This window comes from Colias croceus, chromosome 12 (genome assembly GCF_905220415.1).
Source record: "Colias croceus chromosome 12, ilColCroc2.1".
Taxonomy (NCBI): Eukaryota; Metazoa; Arthropoda; class Insecta; order Lepidoptera; family Pieridae; genus Colias; species Colias croceus.
The window spans coordinates 5512339-5529133 of NC_059548.1; the positions used below are offsets into that span (position 1 = coordinate 5512339).

General features: G+C 33.0%; 2 protein-coding genes across 5 annotated transcripts in view; both read left to right on the forward strand.

The window, feature by feature from the left end:
• Positions 1 to 6702, forward strand: part of LOC123696097 (BMP and activin membrane-bound inhibitor homolog) — a 63594-nt gene extending 56892 nt beyond the window's left edge. The window contains exons 3-5 of one of the 2 annotated variants that reach the window (XM_045642110.1): positions 1610 to 1767; positions 4042 to 4213; positions 4638 to 6702. In XM_045642110.1, coding sequence (XP_045498066.1) covers positions 1610 to 1767; positions 4042 to 4213; positions 4638 to 4800 — 493 coding nt within the window. In that variant the 3' untranslated portion in view covers positions 4801 to 6702. The remainder of the gene's footprint in view (positions 1 to 1609; positions 1768 to 4041; positions 4214 to 4637) is intronic. The other variant, XM_045642111.1, reaches the window with a different exon arrangement.
• A 2630-nt stretch (positions 6703 to 9332) lies between these two features.
• On the forward strand, positions 9333 to 14503 carry LOC123696100 (4-hydroxyphenylpyruvate dioxygenase-like). 3 transcript variants are annotated; one of them, XM_045642115.1, is made up of 10 exons: positions 9333 to 9397; positions 10634 to 10727; positions 10848 to 10949; positions 11034 to 11246; positions 11329 to 11432; positions 11998 to 12102; positions 12352 to 12439; positions 12736 to 12858; positions 13449 to 13688; positions 14281 to 14503. In XM_045642115.1, exons 2-10 carry the CDS (start codon positions 10641 to 10643, stop codon positions 14368 to 14370), a joined length of 1152 nt encoding a protein of 383 aa, XP_045498071.1. In that variant the 5' UTR covers positions 9333 to 9397; positions 10634 to 10640; the 3' UTR covers positions 14371 to 14503. The 3 variants fall into 3 exon arrangements, with proteins under 3 accessions (XP_045498071.1, XP_045498069.1, XP_045498070.1); XM_045642113.1 differs by lacking the exon at positions 9333 to 9397 and adding an exon at positions 10467 to 10503; XM_045642114.1 differs by lacking the exon at positions 9333 to 9397 and adding an exon at positions 10484 to 10534.
• The last annotated feature ends 2292 nt before the right edge of the window (positions 14504 to 16795 follow it).

The following is a 16795-nucleotide window of genomic DNA, read 5'->3' on the forward strand; positions in this document are numbered from 1 at the left end:
CACTTAAGAAGGCTATATATAAGTATCATTAGGAGTAGAATTGATTTTGGCAGCTTTCTATACGACAACAGTGCTCAATGTCATGTTTCTAAACTTGATAAAATACAAAATCAAGCGTTAAGAATAATTGGTGGCTTTATTAAATCCACGCCAGTGCACGTAATGGAGAGTGAAATTTGTATACCTCCGCTAGCTATACGTCGCAAATATTTAGCTTACAAATATTGTCTTAAAGCCAAATCTTTTTGTAATAATCCCACTACTATTCTTTTGGACAAGCTCGGTGCTCTTTGTACGAATAATTATTGGTCTAGAAAAAAGCAGCCACTGTTGGCGTCAACTTACATAGAAATTAAAGATGAGAGGCTTTTTACCTCTCACACTTTAGAATTGTTTCGGTTTAAAAATTGGGTCCCTGGTGCAAATATTAAAGAATATATATGTGATTACTTGGATTGTATACGGGATTCAAAAAAAAATTATAATTTGTTGGTTTTAAAAAATGAAGTTGTTCGTGAAATTGATATTAAGTATAGTCATTGTTTTAAAATATTTACGGATGGATCAAAGGGCACCGGGCTGCCCTCTGGTTGTGCTTATATCGATGTTACTTCTAAAGTAGGAGATTGTTATAAAAATTCGTCGCCTGTTTGTATTATGACTCTGGAGTTGTTTGCTATATCAGCTGCTTTATCCAATATTTTATATAATTATAAGGCACAAGATAGTGTTGTAATACTAAGTGATAGCAAAAGCGGTATACAACATTTATTACATTGTTTGAATGGGACTTTTAGAGGCTATCCTATTGCATACGTTATTATAAGCAAGTTTATTAAGGCAATTGAGAATAGTATAAATGTAAAACTACAGTGGATACCTTCCCATATTGGCTTAGCAGGGAATGAGGAGGCTGATCGTTTGGCAAAAGCAGCAATCAGTGACGGTTCGGAGATTTATATTCTTCCGAATCACTCTGAACTCTTACCTAAATTTAAATTTTTATGTTTGGAGCAGTGGCGCGAGTACTTTGATCTCCGCTCAAAAACAAAGGGTATTTGGTACAAAATTATTCAAAGTCAGCCTCATCGTTCACCTTGGTTTGTTGGTAATATACCGCGCAATATTGTTGTGTTGGCACATAGGTTGCGTTCCGGTCACATGCCATTAGGAGCTTTTGCACACATGATGGGCAAAATAGAGTCCCCTTTGTGTTTAATTTGTGGAAAGACCGAGGACGTGCATCATGTGCTTGTGGAGTGTGTCCGGAACGAGACGAAGCGGGTGGAAGTCTTGCAAAAGTTGGATGCTTCGCGGGCCAATATGGGAATTTTCTGTGGTTCTTTATCCAACCCTTCCTCGGAGGAGGCAGGGTTGGTGTATGGCATGGTGGGAGATTTTCTTGCAACTTATAGCGCTAGCTCCTAGGAGTTCTCATTGTTTTATTTAGAAATGTTAATTGTTATGTGTCTAGTTTGTAAGTTGTTTGTTGCAATGGGGCTGCCATGAACATTTGTTCAAAAGCCCAGAAATATATGATTAAAAAAAAAAAAAAAACCTTACCGAGCCTACAAGTATCAACCTAACCAATTTACTTATCTAATTTCAGAGAAGAAGAAGCGCTATCCCACTGCCAGAACACGCCGTCCTCTGGAGGTCCACCCCCACGGGAGCACTCCTTGCTGCTCTGCTGCTTCAGAGACCTGTGCAACCATGAAGACAGCCCTATAGCCAGGGCACGGCTCAACCTTACTGCTAATGATTTAGGTAAATAATATAGGTATCATTAGTACACTTTAGAAAATAGATGTGACGCGCGGTATTTCAGCGGTCAAAAGAAAGTAGGTATATTTGTACCTTATGTATTATTCTGGTACAAAAGCTACACCACTGGCAAGTATCATCAAAATCCATTCATTGGTTTTTACGTGAAAGAGTAACAATCATCCATACATACTTAATTACTTACAAACTTTCAACACAAACATTATTACTTTTTATTATTTTCTAGGTAGGATGTAATCGGATAGGATTAGGCCATGAATAGTAGGGGTTTTTATTTCAGCCTTTGTTTAATATCTCGCGATGTCTGCATAATATTCGCACTGTATTTATTATCTCACCCATAAATATTGTGATTCCAGTAAAGCAGCACATATCTCTCGCTAGAAATTGAATAAAACACAATTGTCCGCGATTTCCACGAACAAAGATATTATTCCAGCGATCCCATATCTAACACAAACAGTGACTCAGGCCTCAGCCGATGTGACATGAATGGCTAAGCATTTTGAATTGCATCACTGTTATATAATATACCGCAAAATTCTGAATTTCAAATCGTTTTAAAGTAACTGTAAATTCGCTTAACATTCACTAAATTCGACTGCAACCAAATCTATATTCTCTAAACGTTCCTCTGTTTTGACCGACTTCAGGAATATGTATCGATGCATTTTGACTATTTTTTATTTAAAATATTCCCTATGGGCTATGATAGAGACAGATTTTTTTCTTTCGCATCTTCTTTTGAAAATGGGAAATAAACACTTGGTAAATTACTAGGCAACTAACCTCCCTCTATTTAGTTTATTCCTAACTAGCGGTCCGCCCCGCCCGTGGTACATATTTCGCAATAAAAAGTAGCTTATGTTCTCAGGGTCTAAAGATTGTATGTGCCAAATTTCATCAAAATCGGTCAAGTAGTTTATGAGCCTATTCATTACAATCAAACAAACAAACAAAGTTTTCCTCTTTATATAATATTAGTGTAGATATGTAGATATATGAATGTTTCTATAAGTTGTAAATTAATATGCGCCAAGTGCAGACCTTTTCCAAGTTCCAATAACGCACACTGACAATATGAATGCAACTGCTAATTATGCATTCGATATTATGGTGGAGCTAGTTCCGGGTATCGTCCTATTCGATAGGCCTCCTTCTTGGAACGAACTTAATTAAACGATAACCAACTATTTAGTCTGTAAGATAATTAAATTGTACTGAAATGATCGGTGTTGGTTACTTACGATGTAATAAAGATGTGCTTTCAAATTGCGCTATTGATTTTGATTGTCAGCAATATAAGATTTCTGTTTTAATTTTTATTGGAGACTTCTGTTTAAATATCGGAATAAATTCGTTCGCTATTATAACTTTTAACTTTCTAGTTTCTTAGCTATAAAATAGCCAATCTTTTTTACAATCACGACTATTTAAAAAAATATTTAAATAATCTTCTTTCATGTAAGCACGTAACCAGCATTCATACAGAGGAATTCATACCAGACATATTTGTGGAAAAAATCGCAAAAATTCCAATAATTTCTACCGATAAGAGCTCATATCTAGTGAAATACGTTGCATAGTGATTATGCGTGAGCTGCGTGGATAAATTTCTTTTGCACACAACACTTGACTTTTGACTTTGATATCTCCAATTACGTATATATGTGACGAGTTTTGTCTAGACTAAATAAAAACTGCGTCTGGCCAAAGACCGAAAAGAATGGAAAAAACATGAGGAGGCCTATACCCGACTATGGGTGAATTAAGGCTTGAAAGAAGAAGAAGAAGAAATAAAAATGTCTTTAAGTTACAATAGGCAAAGTTTGACCATATTTATCTCCCTTATTGTAAGCGTTTACAATTTAACGGTATTTGAATAATTATTATTATTAGAATAAATAGCTATTTTTATCATTAAGTTGGCCAGAGTGTTTGTCTATTGTAATTTCAATACCAGTTAGCCGATTTTGATAATACCGAATACATGGCTGTAGCTTATGTGCCAGAATAGTTATTAAGCTATTGCATAGCTTCTATCGCGGGCCTTGAGCGCGGGGACCGAATCCAGAAATTCCGTAACGAAAAAACCTCACGCTCCCCACTCCGATGGGCACGGAGGTGTGGCTTGAAGGCATGCAATAGTTTTACCGCGGCAGTCCTCAAGTGCCACACGTCTTTTTTTTATTAATTACTTACTTTTGTCAGCGGGTTTTTATGTAAACCTTAATCACTTTTCTTTATTGTTTCCAGAAGGCAGCGCAGTGGCCAGCGAGCGAGGCGCCAGCTACAACGGCGAGGTGTGGTTCAAAGCGGCGACCATCGCGGTGCCCGTGTGCGGCGCGCTCATCCTGTTCCTGCTTGTGGCCGTCGCTGTTCGACTGCTGAGAGCTGATGCGTTGTTGCACGCTGATAGGAAACTGAGGTGTGTACTTGATAATTATCTGTACTTACTTCATTTTTAGTTTCGAAAAAAAAATAGATCTCAAGGCGAGATTCGAACCCGCGTCTTTTTGCCAATCCAATCGAATTCCTTCAACTTATTAAATTATTCCAGTTAATATGTATGTTTGTGTGTGTGTGTGTGTCTAAGAGTTTCAAAATCTATCTCCTGCTTCAATTATATAGCCATTGCATAGCTTCTATCGCGGGCCTTGAGCGCGGGGACCGAATCGAGAAATCCCGTAACGAAAAAACCTCACGCTCCCCGTTCCGACGGGCGGAGGTGTGGCTTGAAGGCATAGCATGCAATAGCTTTACCGCGGCAGTCTCCGAGTGCCCGTCTTTTTTTATTCAATCAGGATCTAAAAGTCAGTCAAATTTTTCATAATCTTAATTTCTCGTTTCAGAGGGGGCTACATAACCCCGCCGCAGCACAGCTCGGACGACGTAAAGAAAGTATGGGTGGGTAACTCCGCCCCCCTGCTCGTGGCCCCCGGCGGCTGCCTGGTCGCGGTGGAGCGCGCGCAACTAGTCGACATGCCCGCGCCGCTCTGTGATATACAACGATAGACTGTACTATGTAATCTCCGCCCGCTGTCCGTGCGCGACTCTGAGACTCGTGTGCCTTGTAGTAGTTGCAGCAGTTGACGGTAGATGGCGCTGTTATAAAAATGTATTGTTTGGAAATGAACGCTTGTTCGGTTTTTGATTGTAAGTCACTCTTGCAGCTATTACGAATTTGTATGTATAGATATTTGTATCTAAGGATTTTTGAGAAACGTAAATTTTGTATTAAAATGAATCTTTATATTGATCTCATCAACGAACGTCGCGTCACGGGACAGCTGGCTTGTATACCAAATCTACCATATGTATATTTAATGTTTTGTTATTTTTATAAGCTTCGTGTTCCTTTATTGTAAATGTAATCGACTATGTGTAGACGGTTTTTTCGATCGGTAAACGCTCTGTTACCACGATTTTTCTTTCTTTCTTGACTGACAATAACAATAGGACAGAATTACAAGACCCTGTCAATTATGAGGCTGAAAAAAATACAATGTACATTCAAAATTTAATATTTTCATATAAAATTATACAAGGGTAATATTTTGATATAATATATTTAATTAATGAAATCCTAAGGGGCCATATCACCGGTTTTATACGGTCATTAAATCAAAAAATCCAAGTAAAAAAAAAAAACAAATTTAAATTTTAATGATTATGATCACATTGCTTAATTTGCAAGGAGCAAATATTTAAATTTTACTACTTGTTAACAGTGATTGATTTCAAAGATATTACTAATTATACTACCGGTAATTATGTAAAACTTAATGTGTTTAAGTGCCTCTATCTCCCTCTAACCCATTCTATCGCAGCACACTATCTCCTTCTAAACATATCACCCTATATATTACCAATCCAACAAAATATAAATTATGATTCATAACATTTAACTTATCTACCAGCAAGCAAAGGTTTTTGAACTTATTCTGAGCTTTAAAAAAGGATTTTAGAAACAAAATAATCACCATCGTAAAATAATAGAACATTGACCAATTGTACATAATATAGTTATGTTAGTTGTTACCTGTTATATAATTCTATAAGCCGTCGACATTTTGCTAGTCTCGTAATCTTTTTATCAGCGTATTTTACTTTTATATCAAATATCATATTAAAATCAATCAATAATGGACTCCGTCGCCAAATTGTAAATTTATGTGTAAATATAATAATTTAGTTTAGTTATTTGGCAATAATGTGCACCAATTTATTATAGATCTTAACACAATGGTTAATGCGTGAATTAAGGATAGATTTTGTAACAACTTTACGTCCATTTTTAGTACAATCCGTTCCATAATAATCATTCTATGAAATTATCATTACTTGTCTTATAAACTGTTTTATGGATAATTTAATAATTAATTGAAGAAATTATGTACGGTATGGATGTTAAAAATGGATCAAGTATTAAAATGTTAGTACGTAAATACCTTGAACGTTGTTTTTTATGTCTGGTGAGGTTTTTCGAAGCCATGTACCAACACATGACACATGTTACGACATTGACAGAAGGATGACAAATACCGCTTGCTTATTGGCTACCGAATTTTTGTATATTTTTATGTATCAACGTTCGAGATATTTGCGTGAAAGTAACAATTTACAATTTTAAATAAATTTTTAGATGACTTCTCAGTTAAAATAATGAAACACGTGATAATATTCTGTAACTAACTCATAAGAACTTATAATAGGACACGATTTATAGTGTTATTTATTTAAAATGGCGTTGCGCTGACCAGTGTTATAAGATTAAGGTTGACATAAGCTTCCCTGAGGTGCCTTATTAAATAATAATAGGTGCGTACGTAAATACTCTTATAATAATGAATGAATATATCTGCAATGTGTAAATATGATGTATAAAATATTGAATAAAATGAAATTATTTTATTACTCTTTGTTTTTTTTTTCTGTTCCTCTATTTACTAGATTTTCAAATTGTAAATCATATAAATTAACTAGTAAACCGGCTGAACTCCGTTTCCCAACCAGAGGCACCTTTTCTTTGCTATAAACCTCACGGAGCCCGAGACCTTTCCAACGAATGCAAAACCGTGGAAATCGGTTGGTGCGTTCTGGATAGCGTCAGGAAGGAAAACCCGACTTATTTTTATATAGTAGATAAATTATGCCTTCATTTTTTTATTCAATTTAATAATACATAATAGGTATTAGAAATGAAGCCTGCTTTCTTTCATTTAACATGTAACCGTCTCTACAAGTAGGTAGAAGAACTTTTCTAAATGAAATAGAAATAGAAATAGAAATCGTTTTATTTGCCACCATGTAACTCTTAGTAATTAATACACAAAACAGAAAAAAAAGATAGTAATGGAGGCAAAAAGGACTCCCCGTCAGCAAAGCAGCAACCATTATTTAAAATGTATTGCTGCACTGATTTTCAGAGGAGACCACGTGACTGTACAGATGCAATGATTCAGTATTAAATGATACATATAATTATGAAAGTGTGTTTATGTAGCATAGGTAGAGAAAAAATATAATGTGCACCTTAATTTTATTTTGCGAACAGTGGCAGAGTGTTAGATATATTATATAAATACACAATAAAATACCTTAAAATGATCAATGGCTCAAATATGTGAGGACGGGCCTAACTCCTATCGGTAATTGCTTCTGAAGCTGGAGCAACAAAAACCTCAGACGTTTTTTAAAACATGGCACTGAAGAAAGATTTCGTAAAGGGGGAGGTAAATTATTCCAGCACTTTGAAGCAGCATAACGGAAACTACCACGAAATGACGAAGAGAAATGTTGCGATAACTTAATGCTCCCGGAATTAGCGAACCTAGTATTATAATCATTTTTGGCCCAGTCAAGTTTATGATGCAAGTACGCAGGTTTACCGTTCTTAACAACACCGAACAAAAGTACGCTAAAATGTAGTTCTCTCCTGAAAGTCATAAATAGCGAGTTGGATTTGTTAAGAAATGGAGAGATATGCGCTCTTCGAGGGATACATCATACAATAGCAAAAACGCGCACAAGCACTATGGACTCTCCTAATTACGCGTTCGGTTCTTGCCAATAATCTTGTCCCATATAGTGCATCAGGCATCTGCATAATTAAATTTTGATAAGATCAAAGTTTCACAAAGCCTCACACGTAAATCTTCACTTAGAAAATCACGCACTTGATACAGAATTTTAAGCCTGTAAAAAGAGTTCCTCGCTATTTCGTGAACGTGGTCCTCAAAACGCATACCATCATCCAGTATGACTCCTAACTTCCTAAGTTACGCGTCGACACAACTCTCTCAATCGGTTCAGATTTAATGTGCAAAACTGGGTTATACGATAAAACTTTCTGGATCATCGTTTTTGTTCCCAACACCATAAATTTGGACTTCATTGGATTGAGAACTAGAGAGTTGACCATTGAGGATGTTGTGAAGAATAGACGTACACTTTTCACTATTAGATTTTTTGATTTTCAAAACTTTTTTGATTTTATTTGAAGTATATTGTTTATTTTATTTTGGTATGTACCTAAATAAAATAAACAATATACTTCGACTATTACTATTAAGACATTAACTAAAAAAGTCCAAAAATCAAAGTAGGTTTGAAGTGCTAGATAATAATATCGTCTTATTAAAAAAAAATACAACAATCTATACTGTAGGTGTATTTTTTTTCTATTCTTCAATTTTATTTTGCATTTGAATGCGATAAAACTAAAATATCAGAAACTACTAGAAATAGGAGAAAGCATTTTTTTCTGCTTATCATTTCAATGGCACCTATTAACACAAATACACAAATTATTAGTATACCTACACCTCGAAAATTAGTAAGTGTTTGAAGATTCATAAAATATAGATCAAGGCTAGTCTACTAATGTACCTCTCTTGTAAAATTTTAATTTCTAGTTGATTTTCCAGTTAATAATACGTTAATAAGTTAGCCTTTCACGAAATTCTAAAATACTCCCTTTAAAATTTAAGTAACTTCTTGAGAAATTCAAAAAAGCTATCTCGGGACTCGGAGCGAGATTCGTCCACCCGCGCCACGTCGCGTCGGTCGCTTTGCCGGGGCGAAAGTCTCAAGATTCGGTTAGAATTTTTCTATTCATAAAAAATTCTCATAAATGATATGCTATGAAACTAAATATTAACTACAATAATTCTTATATTAAGTATATCATATCTATCAATCAGGAATAAAGGATATACCTACATTACCTATACATACATCACAATATAATACATGAACTACAGAAATAGGAACATGAATTTGCATCAGTTTCATCAGCGGGTGAAACCGCGCGCTACAGTCAGTATAAAATGAGAAATATTACTGCTTATCATAATCTTATATCAGCCTATTAGAGCCGGCAATGTCGTAATTTTCAACGTTGCATTTGATCCTAATCAATCGTTAACCTTAAAAATATTATTAATAATTAAAAAACAAATCATAAAATTATAATTAATTCTATAAAATTATTGATTATGAAAATAACATATTATTAATTATATAGATCGAAAAGATAAAAGAAATATATAAATGTAACGGAAAAATAAAGATGTAAACAGTTAAATTTTGATCCGTGATAAATAAACAGGTAAGTTATCAAAGACATACATATATTTAATAAATTTCCATTGAAAAGTACTACGTGCATGATAATTTTATAATTTAACCTACTTTGTACCTGTTTATTATTGAATTTATTTAAATGTCCTGAATTATTTAAGTCTTTGTTATATCACAGATAATATAAAACTATAGGTACTAGTAATATTATCCGATCAGAGTATTAGGCCATATAATATTACCTATTATACAAACTTGTGTTGAGACTACCTACCCTACATTTACCTTTTTCCAATAAGAATTCTTGGCTCTTGTTTTTAAATAACACGAATGAAACATTATCCTTTAGTAGCTTTCCGCCTGCATTTTCAAAGAAAAATCCGCATAGTTCCCGATCCCGTGCTATTTCCGGGATTAAAATCTATCCTTTGTGTTAATCCAAGTTACCCTCTATATGTGTGCTAAATTTCATTGTAATCAGTTCAGTAGGTAGTATTTGCGTGAAAGAGTAACAAACATACATACAAAATACAAATACATTCAAAAAAAAAAAAAAAAATTAAAAATTCACAAACTTTATAGTATTTGTAATATGTACTATCTTTCCGCCCGCGGATTCACCCGCGTTTTTAAAGAAAAGCCCGCATAGTTCCCGTTCCCGTGGGCTTTCCAGGATAAAAGCTATTCTATGTGTTAATCTAAGTTACCCTCTATATGTGTGCTAAATTGCAATCTGTTCAGTAGTATTTGCGTGAAAGAGTAACAAACACACACACATTCTCACAAACTTTCGCATTTATAATATTAGTAGGATAGGAAAGGCTTAGTAGGAAGGATTAGGATAGGACATTTCAAACACGAATGAGTCAGGTACATACATAATTCCGATTTAAATTGTTGATTTCAATAATTTACAACGCCATTGCCACCCTGTTGTCCTTGTTTACATAGTGCTTATTTCTAATTAGTATTCACATAACAAACGCAATAATTCCATTGATAAATAACTTACAATATGGAGAATTAAGTGAGAAATAATTACATCTTAAATATAGAGCAATGGTATAAAAACATGGATCAATTTATAGGCTCAAGTTTTGATTAAGATTTTTTACCGAGAAAGACGTTTTATAGGTAAGAATCTAGAGACAATATTGAATAAAAGGTATTTTCAATAATAAAAATGTTTAAACTAATAACTATTTTTTAGAAGTAGTTAATATAGGATTATCTAAAATTATAATGCACATATTATCTGTTTTAGGTTTAAAATGACACAAACTGAGGTCCTCGAAGCGCCCAGTGCAAAGGTTGTAAACTTTGACCATCTTACATTTTGGGTAGCGAATGCTAAAACGGTAATTTAATAATTTTTATCTAAGTATATTTAATTGGCATAGATTTTCCTTCTGATCTATCATCTAAAAAAAAAACGAAAAATTATGCAACAGTTTTTTAAAAACAAATAATTTTTGCAGGCATCTAGTTATTTTGTCACAAGATTTGGTTTTAGACCTTTAGCTGTTCGTGAACCAACGGAGAAGAACCCGATTAGCTCTTATGTTGTAAGACTAAATAAGGTAAATAATTGCATCCATTAAAAAAGAGATTAACTGTGTTTGTTTACATAATACATGTAATTAATGTCTTGTTGTGTTGTTTAGATAACAATAGTCTTCGAATCGCCTACAAATTCTGATGGTGATATTTCTAAAGACCTTGCCGCTCACGGGGATTTTGTAAAAGACGTAGCATTTGAAGTTAATTCCTTGGATGTGTTAATTAAAACAGCAAAGGCACAAGGTGCTGAAGTTGTTAAAGATATTACCGAGGAAAAAGATGGAGATGGTATTGTGAGATATGCTGTTCTCAAAACCGTAAGTAGAAAGACGAAAAAATAATTTAAAAAGAAAAAGATCTGACATATTTATACATTACTTTAATGATATCACTTTTCAGTATGGTGACAATACGCACTCATTAGTAGATAGATCAAAATATAAAGGAGAATTTCTTCCTGGATTTGTTTTAACAAAGGATGATGATCCTTTAAACAAATTGTTGTAAGTATTTATTTTGCATTACAAGAAAACTAGGTTACCGCCCGCCCGCTTTGTCTAAAACCTAATAAATTATATACTAAAACCTTCCTCTTGAATCAGTCTATCTATTTAAAAAAACCGCATCAAAATCCGTTGCGTAGTTTAAAAGATTTAAGCATACATAGGAACATAGGGACAGAGAAAGCGACTTTGTTTTATACTATGTTGTGATTTTAACTTAAATAATAATTTAAGTTTTAATATTATAGCCGGGTCCACATAGGGCAAGCAGACCTACGAAGTAATTACCACGCGAAGCAGCTCTATCTGCCTATATTTCCTTCACCTATTAATATAAAATCAAAAATTTAGCATTGCTTGGCGCTTGCATATGTAATTAATTTGTAAATATTGCATGTAGTATTTATGCACATTATAAGAATAATCAACCCTAATTTATTAAATGTAAATATTATAATAATCAACTCTCCAGACTCATAATATACTAATTACTCTTCTAACTCTACCTAGCAAAGTCAAATTAGGTAGTTTTGCAGTATCTAAATATTTCTTTTTTTCATACTAGGCCAGGGACAAATCTTTCGTTTATTGATCACGTCGAAGGCAACATGGCAGATGGTACACTAGAAGATTCTGTTACTTGGTATGAGAAACATCTTAATATGCACAGGTACGAATATAAAAACTATTTACGTATTGTTTTTGCTAATTCTAATACTATTTTTTTAAAGCTGAAGAGTTTGTTTGTTTGACCGCGCTAATCTCAGGAGCTACTAGTCCGAAAAATTACTTTGATGTTAGAAAGTCCATTTATCGAGAAAGATTATAGGCTATATATCATCACCTTAAGACCAACAGGAGCGGAGCAATGCGGGTGAAAGCGCGGGGCACAGCTAGTACATTATGATATTATTTACAGATTCTGGTGCGTAGATTACACTCACGATCTCGTTCCGTATTCTTGCATAAATTCCGCATCAGTTATTAACCAGGGAGAAACTGTCCTAGTGAGTAGAACCTTAAAATATTTGTTAATGTTTTAAGTAAAGAAATTACTATTAATTAATTTAACAAGAAGGGCCTGATGTGTGTGTACGTGTTAGCTGTTATCATCTTATGGTAGGCAGTTGACTGCAGTCTTACCGCGTTTTGCCTTTTCTTATTAAATAATTACAAATAATTCTGAAAAGGCCAATAGCCTAACAGAGTTATTAATTTATATTATTGATTTGTTATTATCGGCTCTATAATTTATTTCTATTTTTCTTCAAACTAAAATCTTCATACGGTAATGTTTTCACAGTTGTCAATGAACGAAGCAGCAAAGGGCCTGCGACCGACAAGCAAAGCCAGTGAATTTGTTAAGGCTTTAGGCACCTCTGGAGTAGAGCATGTGGCTCTTTACACTGATGATATCGTCACTACTGTAAGTAAAGTTTCGATTTTTTTTTTTTTTTTTTTATGTATGTACACCGATTACTCCGAGGTTTCTGAACCGATTTACGTGATTCTTTTTTTGTTCGATGCGGGATGGTGTCGAATTGAATCCCATAAAAATTTTATTCGGATAGGCCCAGTAGTTTTTATTTTATGAGCATTTTTGTCTGTAGGTATTTGTAAATTTTGCAAGTGCAAGTTTGAAGTCGGTTGTTTTTAACGCAGTTATCACTTGTGTTTTCCCAAATGGATAACTGATGGCCGGAAAGCTAGTCTAATATAGGTATATTGACCGATTCTTATAATTTTTGGGTAGATCTGAGAATCTGACAAAATCTATTTTTTAGAATCCTAAGTGATAACAGTAAGGCAGAACAACGTTTGCCGGGATAGCTTGTCTCTATACAAAATTATTTTACCCTTCTTTGAACATAATAATACCTATGTTCTGATCTTCATTTTAAGCCTGTACCTTTTATGGGCTATTACAGAACTCCTTTTGCAGCTTTTACAAAAATATCAGAACATAGTTAATATAATCAATAGAGCATTAGTTTATTTTTGTTTTATTTTTTGAAGATGCGCAACCTCCGGTCCCGTGGCGCTGAAATAGTAACATGGCCGTCCACATACTATGAAAACATTAAGGAAAAGCTTGAAGTAACTTCCCTAAAAGTAAAAGAAACTATCGATGAGTTGAAGGAAGAAAATATTTTGATAGATTTTGATGAAAGAGGATATATGTTACAAGCTTTCACAAAGCACGTGCAAGTAAGGCCTACGCTTTTCCTGGAAATAATACAAAGGAATAATCATAGGGTAAGCAATAAGCATTCACTAATATAAGAACACATATATATGATAAAACGTATCATATGTGTTAATACAAGTTTCCCTCTATATGTGTGCTAAATTTAATTATAACCGGTTCAGTAGCTTACGCGTGAAAACCATACATACATACATACGTACAGACCTTTCCTTTTTATAATATTAGTATAGATATAGTTAGAAAACTCTATTCTTTTTTTATCTTACTCCAACTCTAATGTTTTAATTTAGACCAAATCTTGAAAAATAGTTAGCATTTTTTTTTGTGAAATTGCCTAGGTAAGAATCATCTTTATCTTAGGTAGGTATATGAAAAATAATCCAAGGATTTTATGCTAATTAATTTGTGACAATAACAACTTTTATGACGATTTTGTTTACCTACTCACAATAATATTATACCGATTTCAATAACAACACATCGTTTAGGTATTTTTGATTCCCCGTTGCAACTCATTAGATTTATGGTAATATGTCCTCAAAATAGTTTTCGGAATACCTACACTTTTTAGGAATATGAAAAAAACTAGTGTATTCAATTTATTACTTATACATTTATTAATTTCTTATTATTTTACAGGGCTTTGGAGCTATGAATTATAAATGGGTTTTCGAAGCGATAGAGCAACTTGGCGAAAAAAATGATACGGCGAAGACGGAAAATGCTTAATTACAGTACATTGTTCATTAATTATCACATTTCCTTTGACTTTTTAATTAAATAAAATTATGAATTAAATGTTTTGTAACATATTATTGTTATAAATATTTATTATCAGTCTATTATTTTTAATATTTATGGTAATGACAGACATGGTAATAAAAACAAATATATTATATACGAAAATTCATTGAGTTTTATTTTAGTTAATATGTTTCGTAATTACTTACAGTTTAGTATTATTATAGCACAAATAACACACAACAATGTTAATTATACCAATTAACCGTACAATTAATTAACCCGAAATTTACTATAAAATAGATATTTCTTCGGATACTTAGCAGATATAAAAACAAGTACGTGAATATTGTAATGAAATAGGGACGTCAACCATTGCAAGCGGTGCTCTATATAGGCTTATATTACTTTTAAAGTGTCTAAAATTAATAATTTATACAACTACTAAAAATTATATTTTTCATTATTCAATTTTAGCTGAGTTAGAAGATAGGTACTTACTTATATTTAGGTACCTGTGTGAAAATTAAAAAAATCGTTAATTTTCAAAATAGGTATTTCAAAATATTGCGCAATATTTTAAATATTTCTTGTAATAACATATAAATTTTATTAATACATAACTATATATTAGTAAGGTTTTATTTATAAACCCGGACCCAAGAGCTGAAGAATTTCAACGTGGGGTAGAGACGTCGACGCTACGTAATCTTTATTACGTCCAATATATTTAGAAATCAGGTAATTTATTCTATTCTATAGATAAATAAATAATGTTTAAATAAAACAACTCTGAAAAAAAAATAGTATTCTGAACTTAATCATAATAAAAAAATTTTTTAAATAGTAAAAGATTTTATATCCTTAAGCGCGTCACACACGGTGAAGATACTACATATAATATTTTATGTTAAGAAAAAACCCGAAATTTTGTGGGTCATTTGTAACAGGATGGCGGTTCTACAGGGGTCTTAATACGAAATGACAAAAAGAAAAACTATGTTCAGAACGCTGATACCGGATACCTTAAGCGAAACTATAACGTTTTATATTAGAGAATCTTTACATAAAATATTATAAGTAGTATCTTCACCGTGTTCGCTTTATAAGGTTTGGCAGTAGGTTATCTTCCTTAAATTATCTCAGGCGATTTATACACGCATAACATATTATTATTTATTACCTATGTCTCTTTATAGAAGTATTCACCACTGAACTCAGAGCATAGGTATCTTTCTCTACGTAAACTCTATATACATATCTACCTAATATAAAAATCAATAATTTATTTTGATTATTTCTATTTTTTTTATTGATTTCTTAGCAACTATACTCAATTAGCTTGACAATTCTTTAGTACATAACTTTTCCTCGCTTCATTGATGCTTCGGGTCCATTTAGTACGTACATCCATCCATAGGTCATGAATAGTGACGCTACGCCTCCCCGCTTCTGTCCCGGCTTGTTTATCAATACTAGTTTCTACGACGTAGCCAATTTACATAATATTATTTATCATGCACAGTGTGCGTGTTTACGCTAAAACGAGACATATCTTTCTTAAATTTTATTTTTGAGAAGAAACTTAATTTAGGCGCGTTGAGAGTAAAATTTCAAGCTGCGTCATGGCAATACCGTCACGTCATCTAGTAAGGCGACGATTTTGGTATTTTTGGATCTTGCCAAAGAAGTTTCACTTCTGACACGTGTAAGATCTCTGAAAATGGGTTGCTTTTTGTAAGGGATACAGTTGGACGAGGAAAAGAACATGGGCCCCAATATTTTTCTCGTTTCCTTGTCTATAGACTCATTTAAATTCCCGATTATACTTTAATGTTATTATCAACATTTTGAACGATTTATAATTAATTAACAAAATGATTAACAATTAAAAACTTTACTTTTGCGTCATTAAACATTAGGTGAGTAGGTAAATATTGTAAATTAAGCGTATGGTTAATTTACAGTACCTAAGTATAAAGTGTGTCAATTTTGATTAATTAATTTTATCAATTAATTTCTTTTTTCAGTTTAAACCAATTGAACATTGTTTCAACCATTATTACCTAACGTTTATTTTTATAGCAACCAAACTTCCTTAATAAGAAATGTATGAAGTTAATATCTTATTCTGCCTAATATTTGTAATTCATGTTTTTCAAAAAAATGGGTATTTTAAGACGAAGCTAATAACAAAATTCTCTTGCTTCTTCTTCACTTTTTGAATAAAGTTATTATTTTTGTATGGCCACTCAGCTAGGTACAAATATTCCAATGTGCGGGAGGCTTGGCTTCTCTGACCGGTATTGGTCGTACACCTTGATATTTTGTGATATAAATATTAACCAGCGTCCACAATGTTAAGAAAACATCAAACATCACTGACCACATCGAGAAAATAATTATTTTTATA